This window comes from Leopardus geoffroyi, chromosome A2 (genome assembly GCF_018350155.1).
Source record: "Leopardus geoffroyi isolate Oge1 chromosome A2, O.geoffroyi_Oge1_pat1.0, whole genome shotgun sequence".
Lineage (NCBI taxonomy): Eukaryota > Metazoa > Chordata > Mammalia > Carnivora > Felidae > Leopardus > Leopardus geoffroyi.
In genome coordinates this window covers 54178454-54203390 of record NC_059331.1, presented here as the reverse complement: position 1 = coordinate 54203390, position 24937 = coordinate 54178454, and the positions used below count along the sequence as shown (strand labels likewise).

Here is a 24937-nt window from a genome sequence, read left to right as displayed (position 1 = left end):
TGTTTTGTTTATCCATTTATCAGTTGATGGACATTTTAACTTTAATATTCCTGGTATCAGGTACTCTATTTCCAAATCGTGGCATCCTGTCATTAGGGAGCAATGCATATCAAAAACACAGGCCTCTTTTTGGCCAAGATTCTCTTGGGTTCCTACAATCCCTCCGGAGGAGGCAGGGCCTGTTCCTTGGATGAAAATGAAATATGTGGAGACCGGCTGAAGATCGTACAATTTTCAGGAAAACCTGTGATTCCTCCAGATTCAGGGGCCACTGGGCCATACTAAGAATCCTGTCTTTCTCCAAGCCAGGAATTCTGCCCCGCTGCGACTGTCTCCCAGGACCCACAAAAGGAACAGGACTCTCAAGCAATCGGGAGTGGGAGGGTGCTCCCGCGTACCCGCCTCCGTCCCACAGACCGCAGGAGCGTGGCAATGCTCAGCCAATCAGCGCAGGGCGTCTGTAGTCCTGGCAACAGTTGCTTCTAAGCTCGGGGGCGCATTGAGTGTTTCTTGCAAAGTTTGGAATTACTGTTTTTTGATACCCTGACACGCCAGCAAAAACAAACACAGACACACACACGCTCTTCAACACCCGCTCCCGACGCTGCGACCATGGACGATTCGTACCAAACGTCTGAGGCTCTGTACCTGTCGCTGCTCGGTAAGTTCCCGGGAAGCAGCGCCGCCTCCAGGAAGCCTTCAGCCCCGTGCAGACGCGTGCAAGTGGGGTGAGGGCAAGCACGGGAGGCGAGTATCTCATTGTGCCGTACTCTCTCTGGGTGAGGGGTTGCCAGGGAGTCGGGGGCGAGTCGTGCACATTTCTCAGATTTCCATTCCCAGGCTGGAGGAGTGGGCCAAGTTGCCTTGGTCTGAAATCAGAGGTCCAACCCGTGTGCCTGGGAAAGGCATCCACGGCCCTCTGTGTCGCCCGCCGCGCCCCATTTCTCCGCCGGATATTAATGTGCTGGGTACTGGAGAAGAAGCATGGAGAAAACCCGCAGTGTTTGGTGATAGCCTGCTGCGGGAAAACCCTGCAACTTCAGAGGTGAAGGATAGGCAGATAAACGCATAATTACAGAAGAAGGGGTGGATGCCAGGTCTGGGGGTGACACCCAGAAGTAAGAGGTCTGATAAGTGTAGTGGACAGGTAAGAACAATTCTAAGGTTCTGGAAGAGCTCTTTACACTTCGGCTTAAATTAAGGATATAAAGAGTTCTCCATGCCAAAAAGGGGAGGAAAGGCATTCCAGGCCAATGGAAGCACATGCAGAGAAGCTCAGGAGATACGGTATCGTCAGGAAACTGCTAGTAGTTTGAGCATTGCCAGAGATGAGAGGTGAGAGAGGTCAGAAGGGACAAGATCATGAAAGATCTTGGGAGGTAGGAGATGGAGAAGCTACTGGAAATGGCAGTATTGGGATTGGGATTATCAGCAAATGCAGAATGAATTGGCAGACTTGAAGGCTGAAGCCAGAATCATGAGCTCTTGGGCTGCCTGAAATGTCCAGACCAAAGGTACTGAGAGGTGAGGGAGAGTGGCCAGGCTAGAGGGGACTAGGGGGATTTGAGGGCTGACTGAACAGGGAACAAGAAAAGGACAATCAAAGATGATGCTCAGGTTGGTAACTAGGGTGACCTAGAGATGGAGGTGCCTTTCACAGGGATTGGGAACCTACCAGGAGGAACAGGTTGAGTGAGAACAGGACATGGAGGCCAGTGCAGGCTTAGTTGGTTGAGACTGAGATCCTTGTAGGCCATCCAAGTGGAAATACTTTAGGAGCAACTGTATGTAGAAAGTTGGAGCTAATTTCAAGTCATAAATATTGGTATGGGTGTCCTCAGCATACAGAAGACCACAGAAACATGAGAGTAGAAGAGATTGTTTGGAAAAAAGAGGAGGAGAAGAAGAAGAAAAGGGAGAAGGAAGAAGAAGGAGAAAGCCCAGGTATGAACCTAGAAGGCACCAATTTTAAGGGATGGGCGGGAAAAGAGGGCCCAAGCAGCAAGTGGCCAGAGAGGTAGGATGGAATTGAGGGAGAGATTTGAATCAGAGCCAAAATAAACAGTATTTCAAGAGAGTTGAATTGTCTCCAGATACTTGGCGAGCTGTCCCAGGAAAGAGGGAAGGAATGCGTTTTCTGGAGCATCGGAGGGGAAGACTAGGACTAAAGGGTAGAACTTCCAGGGAAACAAAATCTGGGTCAATATAAGGAAGTCTTTTCTAAGAATCAGAATCAGGCATCCACAATGTGAGAGAAGAACACCCTGTCAACCAGAGCCATATCCAAGCAGAGGCAAAATCTGCCAGGGGCATTTCAGGAAGAGATCCCTGACCTGGGAAGGCAATGGAGCTAGTTGGCCTCTGGAAGCTGTCCTCACAATCCCTTGGGAACATTTTCACACAGTCTCTACCCACCTCACTTTTCTATAAATGGACACAGAACCCCAAAGATCACTATAATGGAAGCTCCATGGTACAGTGGGCATGCGACCTTCAATAGGGTGGAGTCAGGGTGACTTTGAGGGGAGTGACACTTGGGCTGAGAACCATATGGTGAAAAGGACTCAGCCAACAGCAATCTTGGGGAATCCCATGCCCTTCATAGGGCATGGCAAATGCCAAAACCAAGTCAGGACAGAGCTAGGAGGGTTGGACAAAGAGAAAGCAGGCTCATGCAGCTGGAGTGAAGTGAGCAGAGGGAGGGGGCAGGGAGAGATCAGGGAGGAGCGGGGAGCAGGGTGCCAGTGAGGGCAGTGGTGGGGGCCATTGTAGGAGGGGCTTGTTTATTCTAAGGGCACTAAGAAGCCATTGCAATGAAGCCATTGAAGGGCTTGGCAGGGAGTGACCCTTCTAGCTAAGGGAAGATCATGGATTTGGGGTCTTGGGTGGGCGGAAGTGACAGTGGCAAGGCCAGGGAGGAGCATGTTTTGAGTGTGTTCCCAGGTCAACAGGGTAAAGTTTAAACCCCTTAACCTGGCATTCAAGATGACTCCAGCTTTATTTCCCATTAACCTCCTCCTTCATGCACAATGTACTTTCAACTTGTGGAACTATTTAGTAACCCCCAAATCCTCAAACTCCACCCCTGACCTTTCCCCATGCTGACCCCTCCACACCTTGAAATCTGACTCATTCTTGAAGGCACATGTCGATGCCTCTTCCTTCATGATGACCACCCGACTCTCTCCATCAGCACTTCTCCCCCGACTGAGGGCATACCCCTCTGGTTACCCCACCTTGTTCCACTCCAGGGCTCTGCGGTTGGGTTTCCAGCCTCGTTTGGATCTACTGGATGATTCTCAGTAAATGTTGGGTGGATAAATGGCTACATTCTCAGTTGTACCCAGCATCTTGTTCTCAAAGAAATGACACATGGCTTGTTGGAAGTCCATCCACATTGATGTATTATTTTCTGACACATTATTTTCTGACCATGAAGGAAAAACACAGGCATTGTAAGGAGGCTTAACAAATGGACTGAATGGTCACTTTGTGCCAGGCTGGGCACCAGGGATACATGGGAACTGAGACACAGTCCTTGCCATTGGAAAATTCACAGGCTATTGGGAAAGAAAGACCCAGAAAGCATCTTCATCCAGAAAAAACATGGTAAATGCTATGATGGGGATGAGCACAGGGGCTATGGGAAACCAGAGGGGATATGAGGGAGGGGGTGGGAGGGCTTCAGGGGATGGTGATGCCTGACCTAAGTCTCCAAGAGCATTCCAGAGAGAGGAAACAGCACGGGGGCAGGATGAGGTGACCAAGGAACCATAGTCAGCTCAGTTTGGGTACAAATACAGGGTGAGGTCAGAAAGAATAAGAGAAGGAGCCCATTAGGCTGGCAGAGGTGGGTGTGTCAGGTGAGGCCAGGTTAAGGAGACTGAATTTTATTTCGGAGGCAACAAAAGGGTTTTAAAGCAGAGGGGGTGTGGGTTTTAGAAGGGGAATGATGGTGACAATATTTTTAATAATAATGCTATATCTCTTCTGAATTTTAGAACACTCACATATCTGTTATTCATTTGATCTTCATAACAGCTTCAGGAGGTACTTAGAACAGAGTTTATCATTTTAGAAATAAAAGAACTGAGACTCAGTGGGATTAGGTGACAGCCTGTGGTCTTATCAATTAATGGCTAAGAACCAAGCTCTGGGGCCAGGCAAACCAGAATTCATATCCCAGCTCTGCTACTAAACCACCGTGGAACCTTGGGCCTCTCTGGGCCCTAGTGCCCTTCTCTGTAAAATGGTATAATCATAGAGCTGATCTCTATGATGTCAAATAGTCTGTCCACTTGACATCCACTCATTCACCAAATAATTACTGAGCTCCCACTGTATGTTGGCACATGGAGGTGCTGGGGCTCCAGTAGGCAACCAGAGAGAGGAGGTCCAGGTCCATACTCTATTGAAAAAATAAACACCAACCAAGTAATTATACCAGAGATTTCAAACACAAATGTCTGCCTAAGGCAGGCACTTAATAAATGAACTGAGCTGCATGTAAGACAATACAGAATGGGGGCACGTGGGTGGCTCAGCTGATTGAGTGTCCAACTTCAGCTCAGGTCATGATCTCCTGGTTCGTGAGTTCGAGCCCCTCTTTGGGCTCTGTGCTGACAGCTCAGAGCCTGGAGCCTGCTTCAGATTCTCTGTCTCCCTCTCCCTCTCCGCCCCTCCTTGCTCTCTTTCTCTCTCTCAAAAATAAACATTAAAAAAAAAAAAAGACCATAGAGAATAATTTGGGACTACAGCAAGCTGGAGAGGGCATGCCCTAGCCTAAAGTAACTCAAGGTGGAAAATTTTGACCAATGCGTCAAATGAAACAGGATCCCAAGCCTCATTCACCACGAGGGTCACCATTTGCAGCCCCCAACTTAAAACCCTGTGATAAGTTTTAAGGGGATGGCGGGGGGAGGGAGCATTCCGGCAGATAGAAGAACACATGCAAAACCTTTAGGTGGGATGTGCTTGGACCATTCAGGGATCATTTAGGGTCAAGGCGTGTGGGACCTGTAAAGAAGGATAGGCAAGGGATGAGGTAGGAAAGGTTGGCAGAGGAGGGATGTTATGTTGAGGGCCGTGGAAAGTGATAGAGGGTTTCAAAATAGGCGAGGAGCAAGTCCATTAAAAAATAACAGTGCAGGGGCACCTGGGTGGCTCAGTCAGTTAAGCATCCAACTTCAGCTCAGGTCACGATCTCGCGGTCCGTGAGTTCCAGCCCCACGTCGGGCTCTGGGCTGATGGCTCAGAGCCTGGAGCCTGCTTCCGATTCTGTGTCCCCCTCTCTCTCTGCCCCTCCCCCGTTCATGCTCTCTCTCTGTCTCAAAAATAAATAAACATTAAAAAAAAAATTTAAAAAAAAATAACAGTGCACTTTACCATGAACAAAGCAACCCTAAGATGGGCTGATTCTAACTATCTCCACCACTCAGTAAAGTAGGTACCATCTTTACCCCCATTTTACATATGAAAGACTGAGATGGAGAGCCTAAGTGACTTACCCAAGTACATGCAGCCACTAAGCAGCAGAGCCAGGACACGGCTGAAGCATTCCAGCTTCAAAGCCTCTGCTCGGATGATGAGACCAGATCAGGATGGCAATTTTTTAAAAGATCATTCTGGGGGCACCTGAGTGGCTCAGTCGGTCAAGTGTCGGGCACTTAATTTCGGCTCGGTTCTGCGTCAGGCTCTGTGCTGACAGTGCGGAGCCTGCTTGGGTCTCTCTCTCTCCCCCTCCCCCCACTCCCTCTCTCTCTTTCAAAATAAATAAATAAACTTTAAATAAATATATATATATATAAATATAAATTCTGATTGTCGATAAGGAGCATTGGGGTGAGGGTGGGGTGGAGTGGAGGAAGAGTAAAATCTGAGAAGGTTAAACAAGAGAAAACATACAAAGACCTTAGCATAATGCCTGCCATCAGGAATGCGCAATCATATTAGGTGTGATTATCTTCATCATTATAGCAAAGCAATGATAACGCCAGGCCCGGGAACCCAGCCTGGTGCTGTAGCATTTTTCCTTCCTGACTCCGTTAGTCCTCTTCCTGAAAGAAGCTCACCTCTTACCCTCTTTCCCCAAGGGCTCTGCCAGTCTGAGACCTCAAGTGATGACGAAAATGCCAGCAAGGGCCCCACCTTCGATCCTGAACTGGTCATCGCCCACTGCTTCAAGCAGTTCAAGCAGGAGGACTTCCACCTGCCTCAGAGCCGCCGGCGGGTCATCATCTTGCCTCAAAAAGAGGATCCAATGCCCATTAATCTTATGGCCCAACCCCAGACTCCCCCACAGCCGATCTCCAGCTTCCAAGCCCTGGGAGCTGGGGACATCCAAGGCCAGCCAGACGACGTGAGGACCTGGCTGAGCCGGAGGCTGAAGCTTCGCCAGGACCTGGAGTCATTTGGCAGCATAGAGAGGTGGCTTCAGAACAAGCCCAGCCTCACACCTTCAGAGGCCAAGGTCTTGCACATGATCCAGAAGGAGAAGGAGGACCAGTTGTTAGACAACCTGACTACTATCAGAGCCACCAAGGTGAGTAGCCCCATTTGCTTATGAAGACGCTGAAGGTGTTGGGGGCATGCTGTCCTTTCATTCCCTCAGATTAGTCAGGATAGGGGTCATTCACCTCATTTCCAAAGGGAGCAAAGAGAAGCCCCCAAAAGGAAGTGTATGGGGTATTTATTGCTGCATAACGAATGCCCCCAAACATTAAAGCAACAAATGTTGATTACCCCCACTGTTTCTGAGAGTCAGGCATCTGGGAAGAGATTAGCTGGTGGCCCTCATCTCAAATTGTTGGCTTGCGCCATAGACAACTCAAGGCTTGACTGAGGCAGGAAGATCCGCTTCCAAGCTAGCTTGCTCATGTGGCTGCTGGCAGGGGGCCTCAGTTCCTGGCCACAGGGATCTCTCCATAGGGTTGCTTGAGTGTCCTTATCACATAGCAGCCAGCATCTCCCAGAGCAAATGGTCCAAGAGACAGAGCAAAGAGGAGGCTGCAATGCCTTTTATGACCTCATCTCAGGCAACCTGAGTTTCAGGAGAACCGCATTATCATTTTCACCATATTCTATTTGTCAGAAGCAAGTCACTAAGTACTGTCCACACTCGAGGGAAGGGGAATCAGGCTCCGTCCCAGAAGGGAGGAGTTAAAGAATTTGTGACTATATCTTAAAACCACCCTAGGAGGGATAACTCCTGGAATGCCATCTATGGGGCATTTTAAAAATATGCATTCCTCATTCATTTGTTCACTGACACGTGTTTGTTGAGGGCCTATATGTGCCAAGCAGGTGCTCGTGGTGGTACCGTGAGGGTCACAGTTGTGAGGCTGGAAGAAAAAGGAGGACTCCCTTTTATAAATACAGAAATAGAAACTCAACGAGGCCGATAAATTGTCCAGCCCCATGGAGGTAGTCGGTGGCAGTCAGTACCAAAGCCCTTGTCCCCCAGTGCTTACCTCTCTGTGACATTTTCTGGTAATGGAAACACTTGAAATTTCTCCCAGTTCAGGTGAAGTTGGGATAAGAGGTCAGATAACATGGGTTTAAACCAGCTCTGCTATTTCCTAGCTGTATGATCCGGTCCTCAGTTTCCCAATCTATTCAATGGGGATAACCATTGTACTGACTTCCTAGGGTTGCTGTGACTTCTAAATGGAGTAGGTGCCTAGGACAGTGACAGCCATATAGTGAGCACTGAATATTACGTTTGCCATCACAAAATTTTTTTTTTAATATTTACTTATTTCTGAGAGAGAGAGAGAGAGAGAGTCCCGAGGCACAGAGAGAGGGAGACACAGAATCCGAAGCAGGCTCCAGGCTCTGAGCTGTCAGCACAGAGCTCAACGCGGGGCTCAAACTCACGGACCGTGAGATCATGACCTGAGCTGAAGTCGGATGTTTAACCGACTGAAACACCCAGGCACTCCTATGTTTGCCATTTTTACTACTACTTTAGTCTCACTGGTGCCAGACTCAGTCCTTGGTGTAATCAGAGTCCAAACCGAAATTTCCTAGGCCTATCACACCCTTTCCAGACAGCAGTACAGTGTCTATGAATAAACACTGAGCCTGGCGGCGGGGGGGGGGGGGGGGGGGGGCACCTGGGTGGCTTAGTTGGTTAAGCATCCAACTTTGGCTCAAGTCATGATCTCATGGTCCGTGGGTGCAAGCCCTGCGTCGGGCTCTGTGCTGGCAGATTGGAGCCTGGAGCCTGCTTCACATTCTCTGTCTCCCTCTCTCTCTGCTCCTCCTCCACTCATGCTCTGTCTCTCTCTGTCTCTCAAAAATAAATTTAAAAAACATTAAAAAAAAAAACAACAACCAAAACACTGGGCCTGGATTAGAAACCTAGCTCTATTGCTTATAGGCTGTGTGACCCTGGGCAAGTCATTTCACTTTTCTCAGCCTGTTTCCTCGTTTGTAAAAACAGAAAGTAGTATCTAATACCTATTTTACAGCATCATTTATTCATTCATCAAACAATTACTGCCTATCTGCCTAGGGCTGGGGGGCTTGTCCAGTAGATGAATAGGAGGTAGAGGTATGTAGCTTCAAAAGACATTGTCTTGCTTTCAAAATGTTCACATGTTAATGGGGGAGGCAGACACATCAGATTGGTGACTACAGTTGGCCATTAATAGAGCTGGATCCTAAACACAGAGGAGCTACAAAGTAGGAACAGAAAGGCCCTTTGTAAACTGTCAGGTGCTGCACCAAGGTAAGGGAGTATTATCCTGAAATATTCCTGATGACCTGGAAGTAAAGGAAGAGTAGGAGTCGGACAGGTAGAGAGAGAAGGAAAAGTTTTGGGCAGGAGGCCGAGCAGGAGCAAAGGCTGGGAGATGGGTGGATTAGAGAGCCCCATCTGGTTCCAGGCAGGGGCACATGTTTTGGTGCACTGATCACCTGGTGTGATTTTAATCCTGACGTGTTTGACAGGAGAGATGTGGGTAAGAATGAAATGTTAGTTCTCATCATGTCCAGCCCGGTTGTTTCTGATGGAAAAATGGAGGCCCAGAGATGCAAAGTATCCCTGGCAAAACGCTTTTGCCCTGAATCTAATGCTCCTTAAAAAAAAAAAAAAAATATTTTTGAGAGAGAGAGCATGCAACCCCCCAGAGAACAAGGGGGACAGAGGACCTGTCTGACAGCGGAGATGCTCGATCCGGGGCTTGACCTCATGAACCGGAGATCACAACCTGAGCTGAAGTCGGATGCTCAACAACCTGAGCCACCCCGGCACCCCTGAATCCAATGCTCCTTGCACTCCAACTTCCTGTCTGTTGAGAGCTGCTCAGCCCCCCCCCTCCCCTCTCTGGGAATCATGTTCTGTCTAACTCTGGAAATCACATTCCAGTGGCCTGTCTCCCCTGAATTCTCTCCTCTGCTCCCTCTCTTACCTCTTACAGAAGAGCCCCCGGCCCTCCCACCGACTGGTGCCCCAGCTCCGGTTGCCCAAGCCCTCTGCCTTATCAGCCTTGTACTCCTACCTGCACAGCCGCAAGATCAAGATCCTGGAGATATTTAGCAAAGTGGACGGGGGCGAGCACCAGAAGATCTCTAGGGAGGAGTTCATTGTGGCTCTGAAGGCGGTAAGTGCCTCCCATGCTCCCTCCAGGCTGGCCTGAGTGAGGAAGATGTGCATGCATCCTGCCCCCACTGCTGCCTCCACCCAGGTCCTGGACCAACTGAAAAGTAGATCGAACCATCAGCCTTGTTACTTGTTAAGCCAGATTGGAAAACGTGACATAACTTGTGGCCACATCAGACCCCTAAAACCACTCCTGCGTGAGTCTGATCTTGAAAACCCCTACCTGAGTGGAAAGTCTGCAGAGCCGACCCCATAACCAGTCAGTACCTGGGGAATCACTGTCTTGCCCATCAGACTCCAGAACTGGGCACAGAGATTGCTGGGCCTTCTGTCTTGCCTCTAGAACCCTCTAGACCTTCTCCAACTGTCATTGGCAGATAATCCCATAGAGATCTTGTTAAAATGCAGCTTCTACTCAGTACCTCTGTGCAGGGCCCAAGTTGATGCATTGTAACAAGCTCCCAGTGATGTCTATGGTACTGGTCCACAGGCCACACTTTCACTGACTATCCAAAAATTTTTAATTAATTATAAATAAATAAAATTTAAAAATCCATTTCCTTGGTCACACCAGCTACATTTCGAGTGCTTAGTGTTCACATGTGGTGAGCAGTTCCTCTATCGGCCTGCACAGATATAGAACATTTCCATCATTGCAGAAAGTTCTGTTGATCTAGCAGGGTCAGCTAACTATGGCCCAGAAGTCAGATCCAGCCTGCCTCTGTTTTTGTGAATAAACTTCTATCGGAACACAGCTATACTCATTTATATGTATTGTCATGGCTGCTTTCATGCTATGATGGCAGATTTCAGCAGTTATGACAGAGATCATATTGTTCATGGATCCTAAAATATTTACTATCTGACCCTTTATAGGAAAAGTTTGCTGACCTCTGGTCTGGATAAATTAAGCCTTAATATGCTTTGAATACAAGACACCTCTTGGAAATACTTTAGGAAGCTGCCTGCTAGGTCTTTATGATTTTAAATCATCACCAGTTTTCACACTGTTGTTTCATGACATGTAGTTACCTAAACAACGTTTCAAAACATTAAATATATATATTATGTATACAGGGTGTGTATATATATACATATATATGTACATGTATACGTATATACGTATATGTATATACGTATATATATAGGGTTTTTAATCATCATAACCAAAAAGAGAAAACATGAAGTCCTCTAGAACCAGGAGAGTTCTGACCGTCTTTAAGGAAAGCCCAGTGAACACTGACTACAGTCTAAAGAAGCTGAGGAAGAAAATTATATTTCCTTAAACACTTTCCTTCTTGAATATTCAGTATTGCTGGCAAGCATTATACTCCTATAAAGTTGCTTACCATCCCTGAAGGAGTAATGTGTATTGTATTTCTGATCTTATTTTTCTTCAGTTAAGGAAAGCTGATGTGTTTCTCGTGGGCAAGGATGGTAGGCATGAAATCCTTTTTCCAATCCAGTGTGGGAAAGTTATCGTTGAGATTGGTATGGAGTGGGGTGGCAGGCCAGAAGGAAGGAGTAGCAGACTCTGCAAAGATAGTGGCATATCTAGACTAGGTTTTGAAAGAGGGATAGTTCTTCAGATAGAAGGAGGAAGCGCCTGAGTAAAGGCAGAGGCTGAGAAAGTGCAGGGTGTGTTCACGGCCTCAGAAGAGGCTCTGAGCTCCTGCTGAGGTGGGAGTGGCTGTGGATGAAACTAGATAGGGGAAGTAGGGCCAGGCTGGTAAAGCTTTGACAGTACAGGTAGGATGTTTGGATTGGAGCCTGCCCACCTTGGTGGCTTCTCTTCTCTCCTTAGGTTGGAGTCCCTCTGAGAAACCAGGAGGTAGAAGATGTTGTGATCTATCTCAGCTCTCTGGGAAAGGACAACAGCATCACCACAGATATCCTAGTCAATACCTACAAGCAGTGGTGTCTGGCTCATCAGAAAAGCACCCTGGCAACTGCAAGGGAGCGTATGTATCCAGTCCCACCCCCATGCCTCCGCTTCCCCATCCTGGGAGCAAGCATGGTGGAGGCAGCCTTGGTTTACTTCCTGAGTGTGTTCTCCAGCTTTGGGTTACCATGGGTGGGCCAAGACTCTGGAATCCCCAAGCCCAGTGATCAACTAAGGAGCAAGGTATTCTCTTGAATGCCTAGCTACCATGTCCATCAAAGATGAATGAGACGCAGCCCTCGTCCTTAAAGGAGGATTCTCAAAAGGTGGTTTCAGCCCACCAAGGCTTACCCAATAGACTGAGATCTTGTATGTGGGCCCAAAGCCTTCTTGCTATTAATCTATATTTTATTGATAAAAAGTTAACTAAAAGTCGGAAACCAGAATTAGCACATGTTTAGAGTTTACTGGAAAGCCTACTTTGATATTCTATGATCAGGGATATTAGCAGGGCTGCTATGAACAGTTGTATGAGCTGTGCAACAGCTCAAGTTCCATTTGCCAAGCCATGTGCTTGTGGAACCACATCTGTCCAGACATAGCATGGAGGCAAATTAGAAATGGACTAGCCATAGTGCTGGCTATGAATTTACAACACAAGGGCGCATCATGGTTCTTTGTAGCTTAGTGGCATTGTGGTGTAAAAAAAAAAAAAAATTAAAATTGAACAACTCCAGATAAAACTAAAGCCCTCCTTTAAACCTCCATTCACCATTCCAGAGCCCTCCCCAAATGTAACCAAATATGATAACAATATAGCATATCCCCAAATATAACCCCACAGTGCAGCGCATAAATTTCCAACCTCTAGTCTCATCAAGCCACTGGGCAGAGGCCCCGTCACCCCCAGGCAGTGTCTCTGCCTCTCTCAGAGTCCCAGGGAAACTGAGCAACCCCCCCCCACACCCCGGTCACCTCCTGCACACATCACTACCCACAGTCATAATCTCTGGTAACTTTTATGTCCAGCTCGTGTTCAGAGCTGCCTCAAGTTGGGCCTGCTCTCCCAACCATGACCTTTTTGCCTTTTCATTATCAATTACCAAAGCTCACCATTATCCACGTAGTTGGCCGTGAGCTGTTTAGTGAACGACCACAGTGTGCCGTGATGCATATTTGAGGCAAAGGTATTTGGGGCCTATTATTTCCCAATAAATAGACTTGAAGCCAGGAGCAAGTATTTGCTTGCCTGGTGCCATCTCAGTGTCATCACCCTTTTCTCTGGAGAACATTCCACGGTAAATGGACTTGGATATCTTTTGCTTTGCCTAAAGGGGCAGCAGCATCAAGAGTCAACGAGACTCTTGGGTGGCAGGCTCACGAGAGAAGGCAGTGGCACTCGGGCTGAGTAGCCTTACCCACAGCAGGTAGCTCAGTTTATCCTTCAAGTCCCTGGAGGTCAAAGCTACAATTCACGCTCTACAGGAGGACGCTATAAAGCTCAGAGAGGCTAAGCCACCAGTCTGCAGTCTCAAAACTAGAAGGTGACTGAGCCATGACTTCATTTCAGCCCAGAACAGGGCAGGCCTGAACCAGGGCAGGGGCAACGGGATGCTTTCATTCACTCAGTTCTTTGTTGAACATCTCCTACGTGCCAGGCATGCTTCCAGAAACTGGGAACTGGGAACACAGGAGTGAAGAAGCCAAGGCCTCTGCCTTCAATGAGCTTCCAGGTAAAGGGTTAAGCAAGATGATGTCTAGTAGGGATTAATGCCTTGAAGACAATAGGACAGAGTGAGGGGGTGGTGGTCACAGAAGGCCTCTCTGCAAAGCAGCCATGGGAGCTGACACCCGAGTGACAGATGAGGAGCCCATTCTGGCGAAGGGCACCCTAGACAGAGGGATCTGCAGAGGCAAAGGCCCCGACTTGGGCAAGTTTTCAGGGGACAGAAAGAAGTTAGGGTGAGGGGCGCTTGGGTGGCTCAGTCATTTAAGCCTCAGACTTCGGCTCAGGTGTGAGTTGGTTGGTGAGTTGGAACCCCCGCGTCGGATGAGCTTGGGCTCCCCACTCTCATTCTCTCTTTCTCTCTGTACCTTGTGGGTTTCTCTCTATCTGCTCCTTGCTCACTCACTCTCTGTCAAAAATTAGTAGGTAATTAAGTAAATAAGTAAATAAATAAATACATAAGAAATACACCTGTAGTCAAAAAAAAGTTAAAAAAGGAAGAAAAAAGTTAGGGTGGCTCTGGGGAGTCGGGGAGGGGTGAGCAGGAGGAGATGGATCACATGGAGGCTGAGCTGAGACGAGAGTCTGCAGAGCCTTGCAGACCAGGAGGAGGATTCTGGGCTTTCGTGTAAGTGCTGAGGGAAGCCAGTAGAGAGTGTTAGGCAGGGGAATGAAGTGATTATATTTTTCAAAGGTCCTATTTAGTGTTTGGTGGAGACAGGATGCTAGAGTATGAGAATGCCAACCGCAAGGTTGGGGCAGTGGTGCAGGTGAGGCACGAGGTGGCCTTGCACTGGGCAGGCCATAGTGCAGACGGAGAGAAGGGATACCTTCAAGGTCCGTCTCAGGTGGCCTGATGAGCCACGTGGGAAGTGAGCAGAGGGATGGCCGGCACCTGCTTGATCACATGAGTTAACCGCTTGATGGATTCCTTAGCTGAGCCCCCTCTCAGGCTCTCCTTCCTTTCAGATTATAGACCTGCCAAGATCAGAGTTTCCCCATCGCGTCTGTCCAAGAGGCAGGTGAATTTAGCCCCACAACCGTGCAAGATGGACCTACTGACCGTGCCCGTGGTTGACACCCAGATGGAGGCGCGGCCCCTGACTCTGGAGGAGATGGAGGACATTGGCAAGCGGTACCGTGAGAGGAGGCGGAAGCACAAGGTACCCCGGTCAATGGGAAGGGCGTGGCGCTTGGCTTCTAGGCAGGCTCAGGTTCAAGTCCGCTGCACCTTCTAGCTGGGGAACTCCTGGGAGCAGGCCCTCTTTTATCCCTATGTTCCCTCATCTCATAATAAGAACAACACCTACCTCACAAGGTTTCTCTGAAGATGTAATGAGAACATGTTTCCAAAAGTATATGGAGCTCCTTTCTTCCCATCCTTTGACTATGACCTTGCATCCTGAGACCAGGGCTGAGGGCCGTGTCTTCATTGTGGCTGGAATCCAAATGCCTGGTACAGGGCCTGTCACTGAGCGGCCACTCCAGACATACATGGCCAGTGAAGGCAGGACTGATTGTGGGAATTAATTCACCCAAAAATATTTATCAAGAGACCACAAAGTGCCAGACGCTATTTTAGGTGTTATAGAGAACAAAACAGCCCCTGCCTTCAGGAAGGCAGATAATGTTAATATTATACTATATATAAATACATTAAAAATTTTTTTAATGTTTATTTTTGAGAGAGAGAGAGAGAGACAGAGTACAAGCAGGGGAGGAGCAGAGAGAGAGGGAGATGCAGAATCTGAAGCAGGCTCCAGGCTCTGAGCTGTCAGCACAGAGCCTGATGTGGGGCTTGAATCCATGGGTCATGAGATCATGACCTGAGCCAAAGTCAGACACTTAACTGACTGAGCCACCCAGGCACCCCTAAATACATATTATTATTATTATTATTATTATTATTATTATTATTATATAATATACTAGGCATTGTAAGTGCTATACCAACTAAGATCTGATTCAGCTGCATGATAAGAAAACCCAAAATATTTGAGCAGAGGTCAGCAAACTTTCCCTATAAAGAGCCAGATAACAAATGTGTTAGGCTTTTGGGGCTTTATCGTTTCTGTGGCAACTACTCGGTTCTGCCTTTGCAGCAAAGAGCAGCCACGGACAACATCTAAGCAAATGAGTGCCTCTGTGTTCCAAAAAAGTTTTCTTTATAAACACAGGTGCTGGGCCACATGTGTCCTGTGAGCTGTACTTTGCTGATTCTGGTGTTAGAGGCCAAAAAACAGATTTTTGTTTCCTTGTAAATAAATAAATGAGAAGGCCAAAAGTGGCTCCACATTCCCCAGGCCTCTTCCACTTTGCTCTGCCATCCTTGACATGTGCCTTCCACCTCAAAGGCACAGATATCTGCGCCCAATTTAAATTCTTGTGCAGCCAAACACAGATGTGTTGTTTCAGTAGGGCATCTACGTTGTTCCCTACTGTATATGTTATACAGTGATGTATGCACAACCACATACGGGGCTGTGCACACAGAACCGTGTGGCTTAACCACTCAAGTGCCCTTCAGGGGTAACCTTGACCATGTGTGATTTTTCTCCCAAGTCACTGACTTCAGAGCCTGAACTTTGGTCCCACCCTGCATGCTTTGCCATCTCCCCTCCTGGGGGAGAGGTCGATGAGGCTCCATATCTGCCTTCTGGTCGGGAAGAAGGTGGAGGGAAGTGGGTGCCAACCTCTTCTCCTTGCAGCTCAAGATCCCCTCCATCCAGTACACGGAGCGGTGCCGCCTGGTGCGCAGCGGGAATAAGCACTTTGATGAGCACTGCCTCCCATCCACCATCCATGGGGAGATGAAGGAGCTCATCAACAAGTCCCGCAGGGACAACTTTCTGGTCTACCTGCAGTGCTGCAAGCTCTGTGAGTCCTACGGCCTCCCACTGACAGAGGACATCCTTGTGAAAGGTAAGAGCTTTGGCGCCTGGCCCTTGGGAAGTTGCCGAGAGGGCTCAGAACCCAAGTGAACATGGCTCCGCCTGAGGTTTGTCCTTCCCCAGCAGACGTGCATCCAGCCAAGCCTCTGTGGCCTGTGGTGGGGATACTGAAGGAGCAGGGGCAACCCAGCCTGTTTTGCTGTTACATTTGATTCTACATTCTAGAATCCTGGAGGTTCACAGGCTCCACAGGTCTAGGGGTCTGGGTTCCCCAACTGAGCCTGCTGAGCATTCTAGAGCAGGAAGCTCTAAGGACAGGAGTTCTGGGTGAGGGAGCCCTGAAGTTGAGCAGAAAGGAACAGTCCCAATTTCAAAGAGGGACATGTGATAGGGGTGATAACTGCTCTGCTGTAGTGGGCTTTTCTGCAACCACTTCCCCAGGCCAGCCCTGTTTCTTGGTTCTTCCACAACACAGAGGTAGGAATGCACCAGGGGACAAGTTCTTCTGACGCCTTGGCTCTCTGCTCAGACCACAGGACTCAAGCCCTGAGATTTCCACACTGGTCTCACCCTTTGTTTGAGGGAGAATTGTGTTTTCATATATCCAAGCAGATCTGAACCCTCCCCATCTCTGGGTAGAGTGTGTATTTCTGAGAGATGGGGACAGGAGAGGGCCCCATAACCCCAACGACCACACAGCAATGCTGGTGTCCTAAATTCGTGAATTTATAACTTTAATGGGCAAGTTCCTCTTTGTGCTTTCAAAATACAAAAGGACAGAGGTTTTCCCACAGGAACGTCACAGGAAGGAACCATGGCCAAACTGGGAAATGCGGCTTTCAAAGAAAGGGGCACACAGACAATGGGGTGACTTACCTAAGAACAAGTTCACCGTCACAACTGACTATTTCCGTCTTTTTTCCAAGACAAGGGGAAAGAAGGGCAGAACGTATAGGGCCATGGGTCTTGTATTAATTTGCTTGGGCTGCCACAATGAAATACCACAGACCAGGTGGTTTAAACAACAGAAATTTATCTTCTCACACTTCTGGAGGCTACAAATCCAAGATCAAGGTGCCAGCAGGGCCAGTTTCTCCTCAGGCCTCTCCCCTGGGCTGGCAGATGGACGGCCACCCTCTCGCTGCCTCTCCACATGATTTTCCCTCCGTGTACTCATGCCCCCTTGTGCCTCCCTTGTGTCCAAATTTCCTCTTACAAGGACACCAGCCAGATCAGATTTGAGCCTACCCGCACAGCCTCACTTTAGCTTAATTACCTCTTGAAAGGCCCTCTCTCCAAATACAAATTCTGAGGTTCTGGGGGTTAGGGCTTCAATATATGATTTGAGGGGTGGGGGACGCAATTCAGCCCATAACAGATCTGTACAACAGCATACGGCCAAATGCCTTCAGGAACACAGGCAAACCACCCTAAGTGATCATTGTCTCCTGTGCACGCGGCACCCTCTCATGTACACAGCCACTTGCTGCCCACCTGGTCTGGGAGGGCAGTGACAGGAAATCTCTTGCGGCTCTCAACACTGACTTTTCACCAAATCATCCTTCCTTCCATCTTCCTCAGCGAGCCACATCTTCCCTGATTGTTTATATTCTCTCGTCTCTGCTCGTGCTGGAAATGCAGCTAGCTGTCTTCTGAAATGCAGGCAGGCTTGCCAGCACCCTGGACTGCCCTGTGGGTTGTCTTTCCTCTGGATGCGCCTCCTCTGTCCCCACCAGGGTGTTGAGCCACTAACTGATTCCCACCACCACTAGCTTTTGCTAGGTGCTGGGTCAGGGAACCTCACCTGCCAGCAGGATTTCACACTCACAGGCACAAAGCAGCATCCGTGGGTGGGCTTCCCTTTACTTCTTGACGGTTCTAGATGGAAAAAACTCGAGTCTGTCTCTGACCACTCTCCTGGCCACTATCTATTGGCTGTCTCTTTGACAGAGGCCAGCTCAGCTATGAGTAAAGAAACTCAACCATCGGGACTTCTGGGTCTGTGCTCTAGACTAGAGCTTAGTGGGCTAAGAATCCAGGCCTCAAGCTCAAGGGCCATGTTCTAAAACATCAAGGCCTTTCCCCTCTCCCCAGTGCACATAGCTTTATCATTTTTCCTCCCCCTGATTTCACAGATAATACTTGCTCACTTACATTTTTTTTGAAAACATAAAAATAATGATCCCCCCAGCTGGGGGCACCTGGGTGGCTCAGTCCCTTAAGTGTCGCCTTCAGCTCAGGTTATGACCTCATGGTTCTTTTCTCTCTCTCTCTCTTTTTTTTTAAAAAAAGCATTTTTAAAAAATGTTTATTTATTTTTGAGAGAGAGAAAGAGCACTAGCAGGGGAGGGGCAGAGAGAGACAGGGGGACAGAAGATCTGAAGTGGGCTCTGCTCTGATAGCAGAAAGCCTGATGTGGGACCTGAAATCACAAACCGTGAGATCATGACCTGAGCCAAAGTCAGATGCTCAACCGACTGAGCCACTTAGGTGCCCTATGATCTCATGGTTCTTGAGTTCAAGAGTCTGGCTCCATGCTGACAGCTCTGAGCCCGCTTTGGATTCTCTCTCTCTCTCTCTCTCTCTCTCTCTCTCTCTCTCTCTGTCTTTGCCCCTCCCCTGCTCACTCACTCTCAAAAATAAATATTAAAAAAAAAAATTCCCCCAGCTTGAGTTGGCACCATTAATATTTTAGGGATTGTCCTTTCATAGATCTCTTTTTCTTTTCCATTTACACAAAATTATTTATGTAAGTTATTTTTAAAGATATATATACATATATCGTTAATGTAGTTTTTTAAAATTCTGTACATTGGCACCTGGGTGGGTCAGTTAAGTGTCCGACTTCAGCTCAGGTCAACATCCCACGGCTCATGAGTTGGAGCCCCATATCCAGCCCGCTTCAGATCCTTCCACTTCTCCCTCTGCCCCTCCCCAGCTCATTCTCTCTCTTTCAAATTTTTTTTTTTTTCAACGTTTATTTATTTTTGGGACAGAGAGACAGAGCATGAATGGGGGAGGGGCAGAGAGAGAGGGAGACACAGAATCGGAAACAGGCTCCAGGCTCTGAGCCATCAGCCCAGAGCCCGACGCGGGGCTCGAACTCACGGACCGCGAGATCGTGACCTGGCTGAAGTCGGACGCTTAACCGACTGCGCCACCCAGGCGCCCCATCATTCTCTCTCTTTCAAAATAAATAAACAAGCTAAAAAAAAAAATCCTGTATATCTTTTAAAAATGTTGATGCGGGGCATGCTGGTGGGTTAAGTGTCTGACTTTGGCTCAGGTCATGACCTCACGGTTTGTGAGTTCGAGCCCTGTGTCGGGCTCTGTGCTGACAAGCTCAGAGCCTGGAGCCTGCTTCGGATTCTGTGTCTCCCTCTCTCTCTCTCTCTCTGCCCCTCCCCCACTCACGCTCTGTCTTGGTCTCTCTCAAAATTAAATAAACATTAAAAAGAATTTTTTTTGAAATGTTGATGCTGCATCTTCCCCTTCCCTCTCCCTTCTTATCTGCACAGTCCCTGCCCTCCCCTCTCCTCCTCCCCCACCCCAGATAATCAGCATTAATAACCTGGACTGTAACCTTCCATTACTTTTTCTAGAACGTGAGCTAGTCATGCGTTATCATCGTAGGACAAGCACTGCTCCATGGCTGCAGGAAGACAGAGCCCCTGGCCAGTGTTTTTTATGCTCCGACTTCTTAGAGCAGTCTCCTGAGGATATCTATGGGACTAATTCTAAGCAAGGAGAAAACCTCCATCAACTAGGTCTAAGTTAACCTGGTGAAGCCTTGGGTGAACCTCCCCTCCTTCTTGTGGCCTCGTGACCAGCACGACCCGTGCAGAGTGGGGTAGGGCGCCGCACATTCCATCCTAACTGCACCCAGGCTTTGGGGCCAGGGCTGACCTGGTTACAAACCAGCTCCCACAGCTCTAGTCCAGACAGCAGTGCTGTACCAACCCCACTTCCTAACACTGCACTAGGGTTATGTGCCCTGTTGCCCCTGGGGGAAGCTGGGGGAAGAGTCTAAGGGACCCTCTGCACTTTGCAACTTGCTGTGAATCTACAATCATTTAGACATAAAAAGCTTAATGGGGCACCTGGGTGACTCAGTTAAGCATCTGACTCTTGATTTTGGCTCAGGTCATGATCTCGCGCTTTGTAGTTCGAGCCCCACGTCAGGCTGTGCACGGACCATGCTGACTGTGCAGAGACTGCTGGGGATTCTCTCTCTCTGCCCCTCCCCCATCTCTCTCTCTCTCTCTCTCTCTCTCTCTCTCTTTTTCAAAATAAATAAATAAACTTTTTAAAAAATCAAAAAAAAAAGCATAAAAAAGTTTAGTGTATATCTAAGAAAAAACATTTGCAAACAAAAATGTGGACTTATATATAAGAAAAAAAATCCTCCCCTCTGCCCCAAAGGCTCAGGGCAGGGAGGGGTGTTGGACTGAGAGGCCACGTTTCTCTTGCTGCTTACAGCCCTGCTGTACCCAGGGGACAAGATCATTTTCCAGAAGGACCAGGTACGCCCAATCCGGCAGCCGGGAGGCTACTACTCAGATAAGAAGATCTTCAGTCCAAATCTGGCTCTGCTCAAGTTCCAGGGCTTCAGTGATGTTGTGGCTAAGAAGACTGACAAGCTGAGTATCAGACCCCCTCTCTCCCCCCTGCCATTTGCATACCAGCATACTTGAGGTGACATGTTGTGCCAATGCCTGTGGCCAAGCGTGCCCAGCATGTCCAACCCAGCTGGTCCCCAGAGACTGGCCAATTTCCAGTGTCTGAGGGCGTTAGCCTCCTTGCCTCGCTCCCAACCACATCCTACGTGATCTCAGCCTCTCTACAAAAGCTTAAAAAGAGGGCCTTCTTAGGGAAATAGGCCCCTTCTCAAATCATGGGTTGGCTGGTCAGGGGCCCTACAGAGGACAGAGGTGGCCGTCCCTTCTTTGTCCTGCCTTCTCTGGCAAGAGGTGGGCTTGCATTAGGAGGAGAAAGGAACTCTGCAATGGGGCCTGTCTCTGGCCCTCAGACCAACCTCCTTCTTTGGGAGGAAGTGACCATGGGCAGGTTGTGAGCCAGCATCCGTGGGTGACTGCATATTGGAGAGCAAGCAGCATCCCTGCATCCCTGAGGAGGGACGGGGCTAATGTGGGATGAGGAGGGGCCAGCTGACCACAAGGGGGGAGGGGACCGGGAACTGCCCACATTCTAGATCACTGCCAGCTGCCCACTGCGGTGGTATGGCCAGAACAGCTCGGATGAGATACAGCACAGCCAAGTGGAAATCCCACAGGCTGCAGGTTAAATGGACAAGATACTTCACTGTCTGAGCCTCAGCTTTTCATCTGTTAAATGAGCATAACAGCCCCTCCCACACACAATGAGGATCAGATGAGAAATGCATATAAACTTCCTAGCATGGTGTTTGGCAGATAGTCAGCCCTTGGAAGCAGTGATAGTTGTTGTTTTACCTGTCCCATCAGGACAATCTCGACGAAGGCATGGGCCTGGGCCTACAGAGGGGCCTGTCCACAACCCTGGGGAGGCAGAGCTGAGCACGAGTCAGAAGGCTGGTGGCCTGGAGAGCCCTTTCTGATTACTTAGTGACTGCCAGCCCCTGGGTGGCTGACATCCATTTCTGCACCGGGAACCTAGGGAGTGGGTGGGAGCCTGAGAAAGGGACTCTTGTCCCTGTTTAGGTAGGCCACAGCCATAAGGGATAGGTCCCTAAGGACCCTAAGGGCAGGTCCCTTAGGGAGGTCCCTAAGGGCAGGGATGGACATTTGTTTTATCTTGCTACTTGGACTGTGCTGTCAAAGATTCTGAGGCCAGATGCAGGCCTGCTGGGAAAGAGTGCCATCTGTGATTAATGAGTGATGTCTGCCAGGCCCAAGATTTGGAGAGTCAGTTTTCACCACCCTTGTTCCAAAAGCTGGCTTTGGCTCTGGCAGGGAAAGTGAGAGTCAGGGGCCCCCAAACAATTCAGATCATTGCGCATCTCTCAGCTACCCTGGGAGGCTCTGCTCTGGGAAATAAAAAACATGAGGCTCTGAAAAGGGAAGTGACCTGCCCAGAGCCACACAGCCAGCCAGGTTGGGAGCCCAGGCCTGGCTGACCAAGCCCACCCCAGATAGAAGAAATGCTCTTTTTGGAGCTCTGGTTTGGACTCACTAGACAGGCCCACCCCCATGTCCTCTGACCTACTAACTGAGGCCCCGTTAACATGGATTCCCCCCATCCTGACAAGATACCTTTCTGTCTTGTCTACTAGGAAGACACCAAAGAAAATCAAGAAGATACACTTTAAGGAGTTTGAGGAGTTCACCAGGTCTGTAGCATCAGCCAACTCTGTAAGCGGGTCAGGGGAGGGAGGACCAGGCTCACGGTGGAGGAGGTGCCTGGGACTCTGCATGTTGCACGGCGCACAGTATCTAGGGCTCAATGCCCGGGAACTGAGAGGCAGTGAAACTACTTAGAGTGCCAGGCAGACACCACTGTGGGTGTGTTCCCATGTTTTAACTCATTTAAATCCTCTCAGGAACCCTATAAAGTTACTCTTAGCATGCCCACTTTGCAGAAGGGGAAACTGAGGTACAGAAAAGTTAATTATCTTGCTCAAAGTCACACATCTATCAAGGGGCGGAGCAGGGATTTGGACCCAGCAATGCTAGCTCCAGAGGCTATACGCTGAACATCACATTAAAATGCCTCGAGAGAACTGACGGTGTACACTTAAGAATTTGGGTTTTGGGGGCGCCTGGGTGGCTCAGCTGGTGAAGAATCCCACTTTGGTTCACGTCACGATCTAACATTTGTGACTTTGAGCCCTGCTTCAGGTGAGCTCGAGCCCCGCTCCAGGCTCTGCACTCTCTCTCTCTCCCTCCCTTCCCCCTACTCACTCGCGCGCTCTCTCTCTCTCTCAAAAATTAATTAATTAATTAATTAAAAAAAAAGAATTTGGGGTTTCAAGGCAGCAAATTGGGAGTCAAGCCCGCATCCTACCACTTGCTCGCTGTGTGGCTTTGGGGGAAATAACGTATCCTCTCTAGGTGTTCACGTCCTCCTTGGTAGGGCAGACAGCATAACAGGACCTACCAAATGGAAGCGAAGTGCTTGGCACAGTGCCACACCTCCACTCTGGTCACACAGTTGCTCAGCTCTGCTCAGCAGAAGCCCCAGCCCTGGCGGGTCTGCCACAACAAACTTCCTATCTTCTCATTTTCCAGGAAGCTGCAGGCGAAGAGGTCCAGGGGTTCACTGCGAACTCACCCCAATTTCTTCTGGCCGGGTCACCTCCTGGACAAGCTGCAGCTCTATCTGCCCACTGTGGCCATGGACAGGAGCCTGGCACTCTTCAGTTGTGTCCAACCCCAGCCCCATGCCTACTCAGTCATCTACCACCCCAACCACTGGTGGCCTATTGGGAACATGAACTACATGACCTGTGCCTATTACGATGCCTCCAAGGTCTACTACATCGACTAGAGTGGCCCAGGTGTTGTCCGACCCAGCCATCCTGGGGCTGTGGCCAGTGCAGCTAGCAGCCCAGAGCCACAGACACAGCGGGAAGTGTAAAGAGCCAGATAAAAGAAATCATTTCAGTGCGATGGCCTGGAGCCAGCTCTCTCTTGAGCAAAAATGTCCAGTGTCTCAGAGGGCAGGTGTATCTAGGGAAAGATAAGCAGTTTCTGAGTTTTTCCCTGTCTTGACCTCTGCCCTTTTGAAATAAACCAGATTGGAGTTTTTTTTTTTTTCATGTCACCTGTGATCCAGCTGATGTGATTTCTTGCTCAGGAGCTGGGGCCAGAGGAGTGTTTGAAAAGCTGGGGTTCTGAGCCCAGGGCACTACTGCAGGTATGCTTGCCTGGCACCTGCAGCATCTTGTCCTGGGATCTCAGTGCTCATGGGAAAGCAGCAGGCAGTGTGGGTACCCTGTGCCCTTCTCTGTGGAAACGGTCACAGCCGGTCTCTCGTCCCCCAAAGACTGAGCCTTTTTGGTTACTGCTTCCAAATCTCTTGCATCTTTCACTGTTAGAGGCATGCTCTCTGTTTCCTGAGCCTTCTGCTTGATTAACCCACCTGACCCCATCAAGACCTTCTCCCTTCACAACACACATAATGTGGGCTGCTGTTAGCACAATGCTTTCATTCTCTGCATCCCATCTGACTTCCCAGAGCCGGCTGGCTAAGCAGGATTCATGAGGTGTGGTGTAGTCACAGGCACAATAGGGTTCCAGTCTCAACCTTATCACTTGTGAGCTGTGCGACCTTAGACAAGACATTTCACATTTCGCTCCTCTGGGTCTCTTCAAACTCCTACCCTTCACAGTCAAAATCTCAGGAAGGAGTTGTCAACACTCTTCCCTTCTCACTTCTCATCCTGTCAACAACACAATCCAGTGTAGCTTCTGTCCCCATCTGGCCCCTGGAACTACTATCAAGATCAGCGATGACATCTGTATTGTGTTCATATTGTGGAATCAATGCACAATTTTTTCGTCCTGAAATTTGATTTTTTTTTTTTTACAATAATCTTAAATACAAAATCTAAGCAAAACAAAACCATCAACAACTATTTAAAACTAGGCAGGTTAGCTGAATGATTAGAAGTGTGGATTTTGGAGTCAAATCCCCAAACGTCGCTTTCTACATAGGCAAAATGGGGAAAAAATAGAACTACCTTGCAGAATTGTGGGAAGGATCGTGAAACCCATGGAATGATAGCTGTTACGGTATCGTTTCTATCTTACTCTATAAATTCACGTGAGGGAAGTATAAGGAAGACTCTGTTTTGTTCCCTCCTGGCCACCAAGAGGCGCACTTAATAGCAGAAG

The 24937-nt window shown here is 48.8% G+C and overlaps 1 protein-coding gene across 5 annotated transcripts; it reads left to right on the top strand.

The window, feature by feature from the left end:
* Positions 1-417: 417 nt before the first annotated feature.
* Positions 418-23864, top strand: EFCAB12 (EF-hand calcium binding domain 12). 5 transcript variants are annotated; one of them, XM_045493852.1, is made up of 11 exons: positions 418-661; positions 827-1045; positions 1842-1944; positions 6093-6541; positions 9423-9605; positions 11409-11565; positions 14182-14375; positions 15921-16134; positions 20583-20742; positions 22375-22431; positions 23330-23864. In XM_045493852.1, the coding sequence occupies exons 3-11, from the start codon at positions 1863-1865 to the stop codon at positions 23586-23588; spliced, it is 1755 nt and encodes a 584-aa protein (XP_045349808.1). In that variant the 5' UTR covers positions 418-661; positions 827-1045; positions 1842-1862; the 3' UTR covers positions 23589-23864. The 5 variants fall into 5 exon arrangements, with proteins under 5 accessions (XP_045349808.1, XP_045349811.1, XP_045349809.1 ...); XM_045493853.1 differs by lacking the exon at positions 418-661 and having other exon boundaries at positions 706-1045; XM_045493855.1 differs by lacking the exons at positions 827-1045; positions 1842-1944.
* The last annotated feature ends 1073 nt before the right edge of the window (positions 23865-24937 follow it).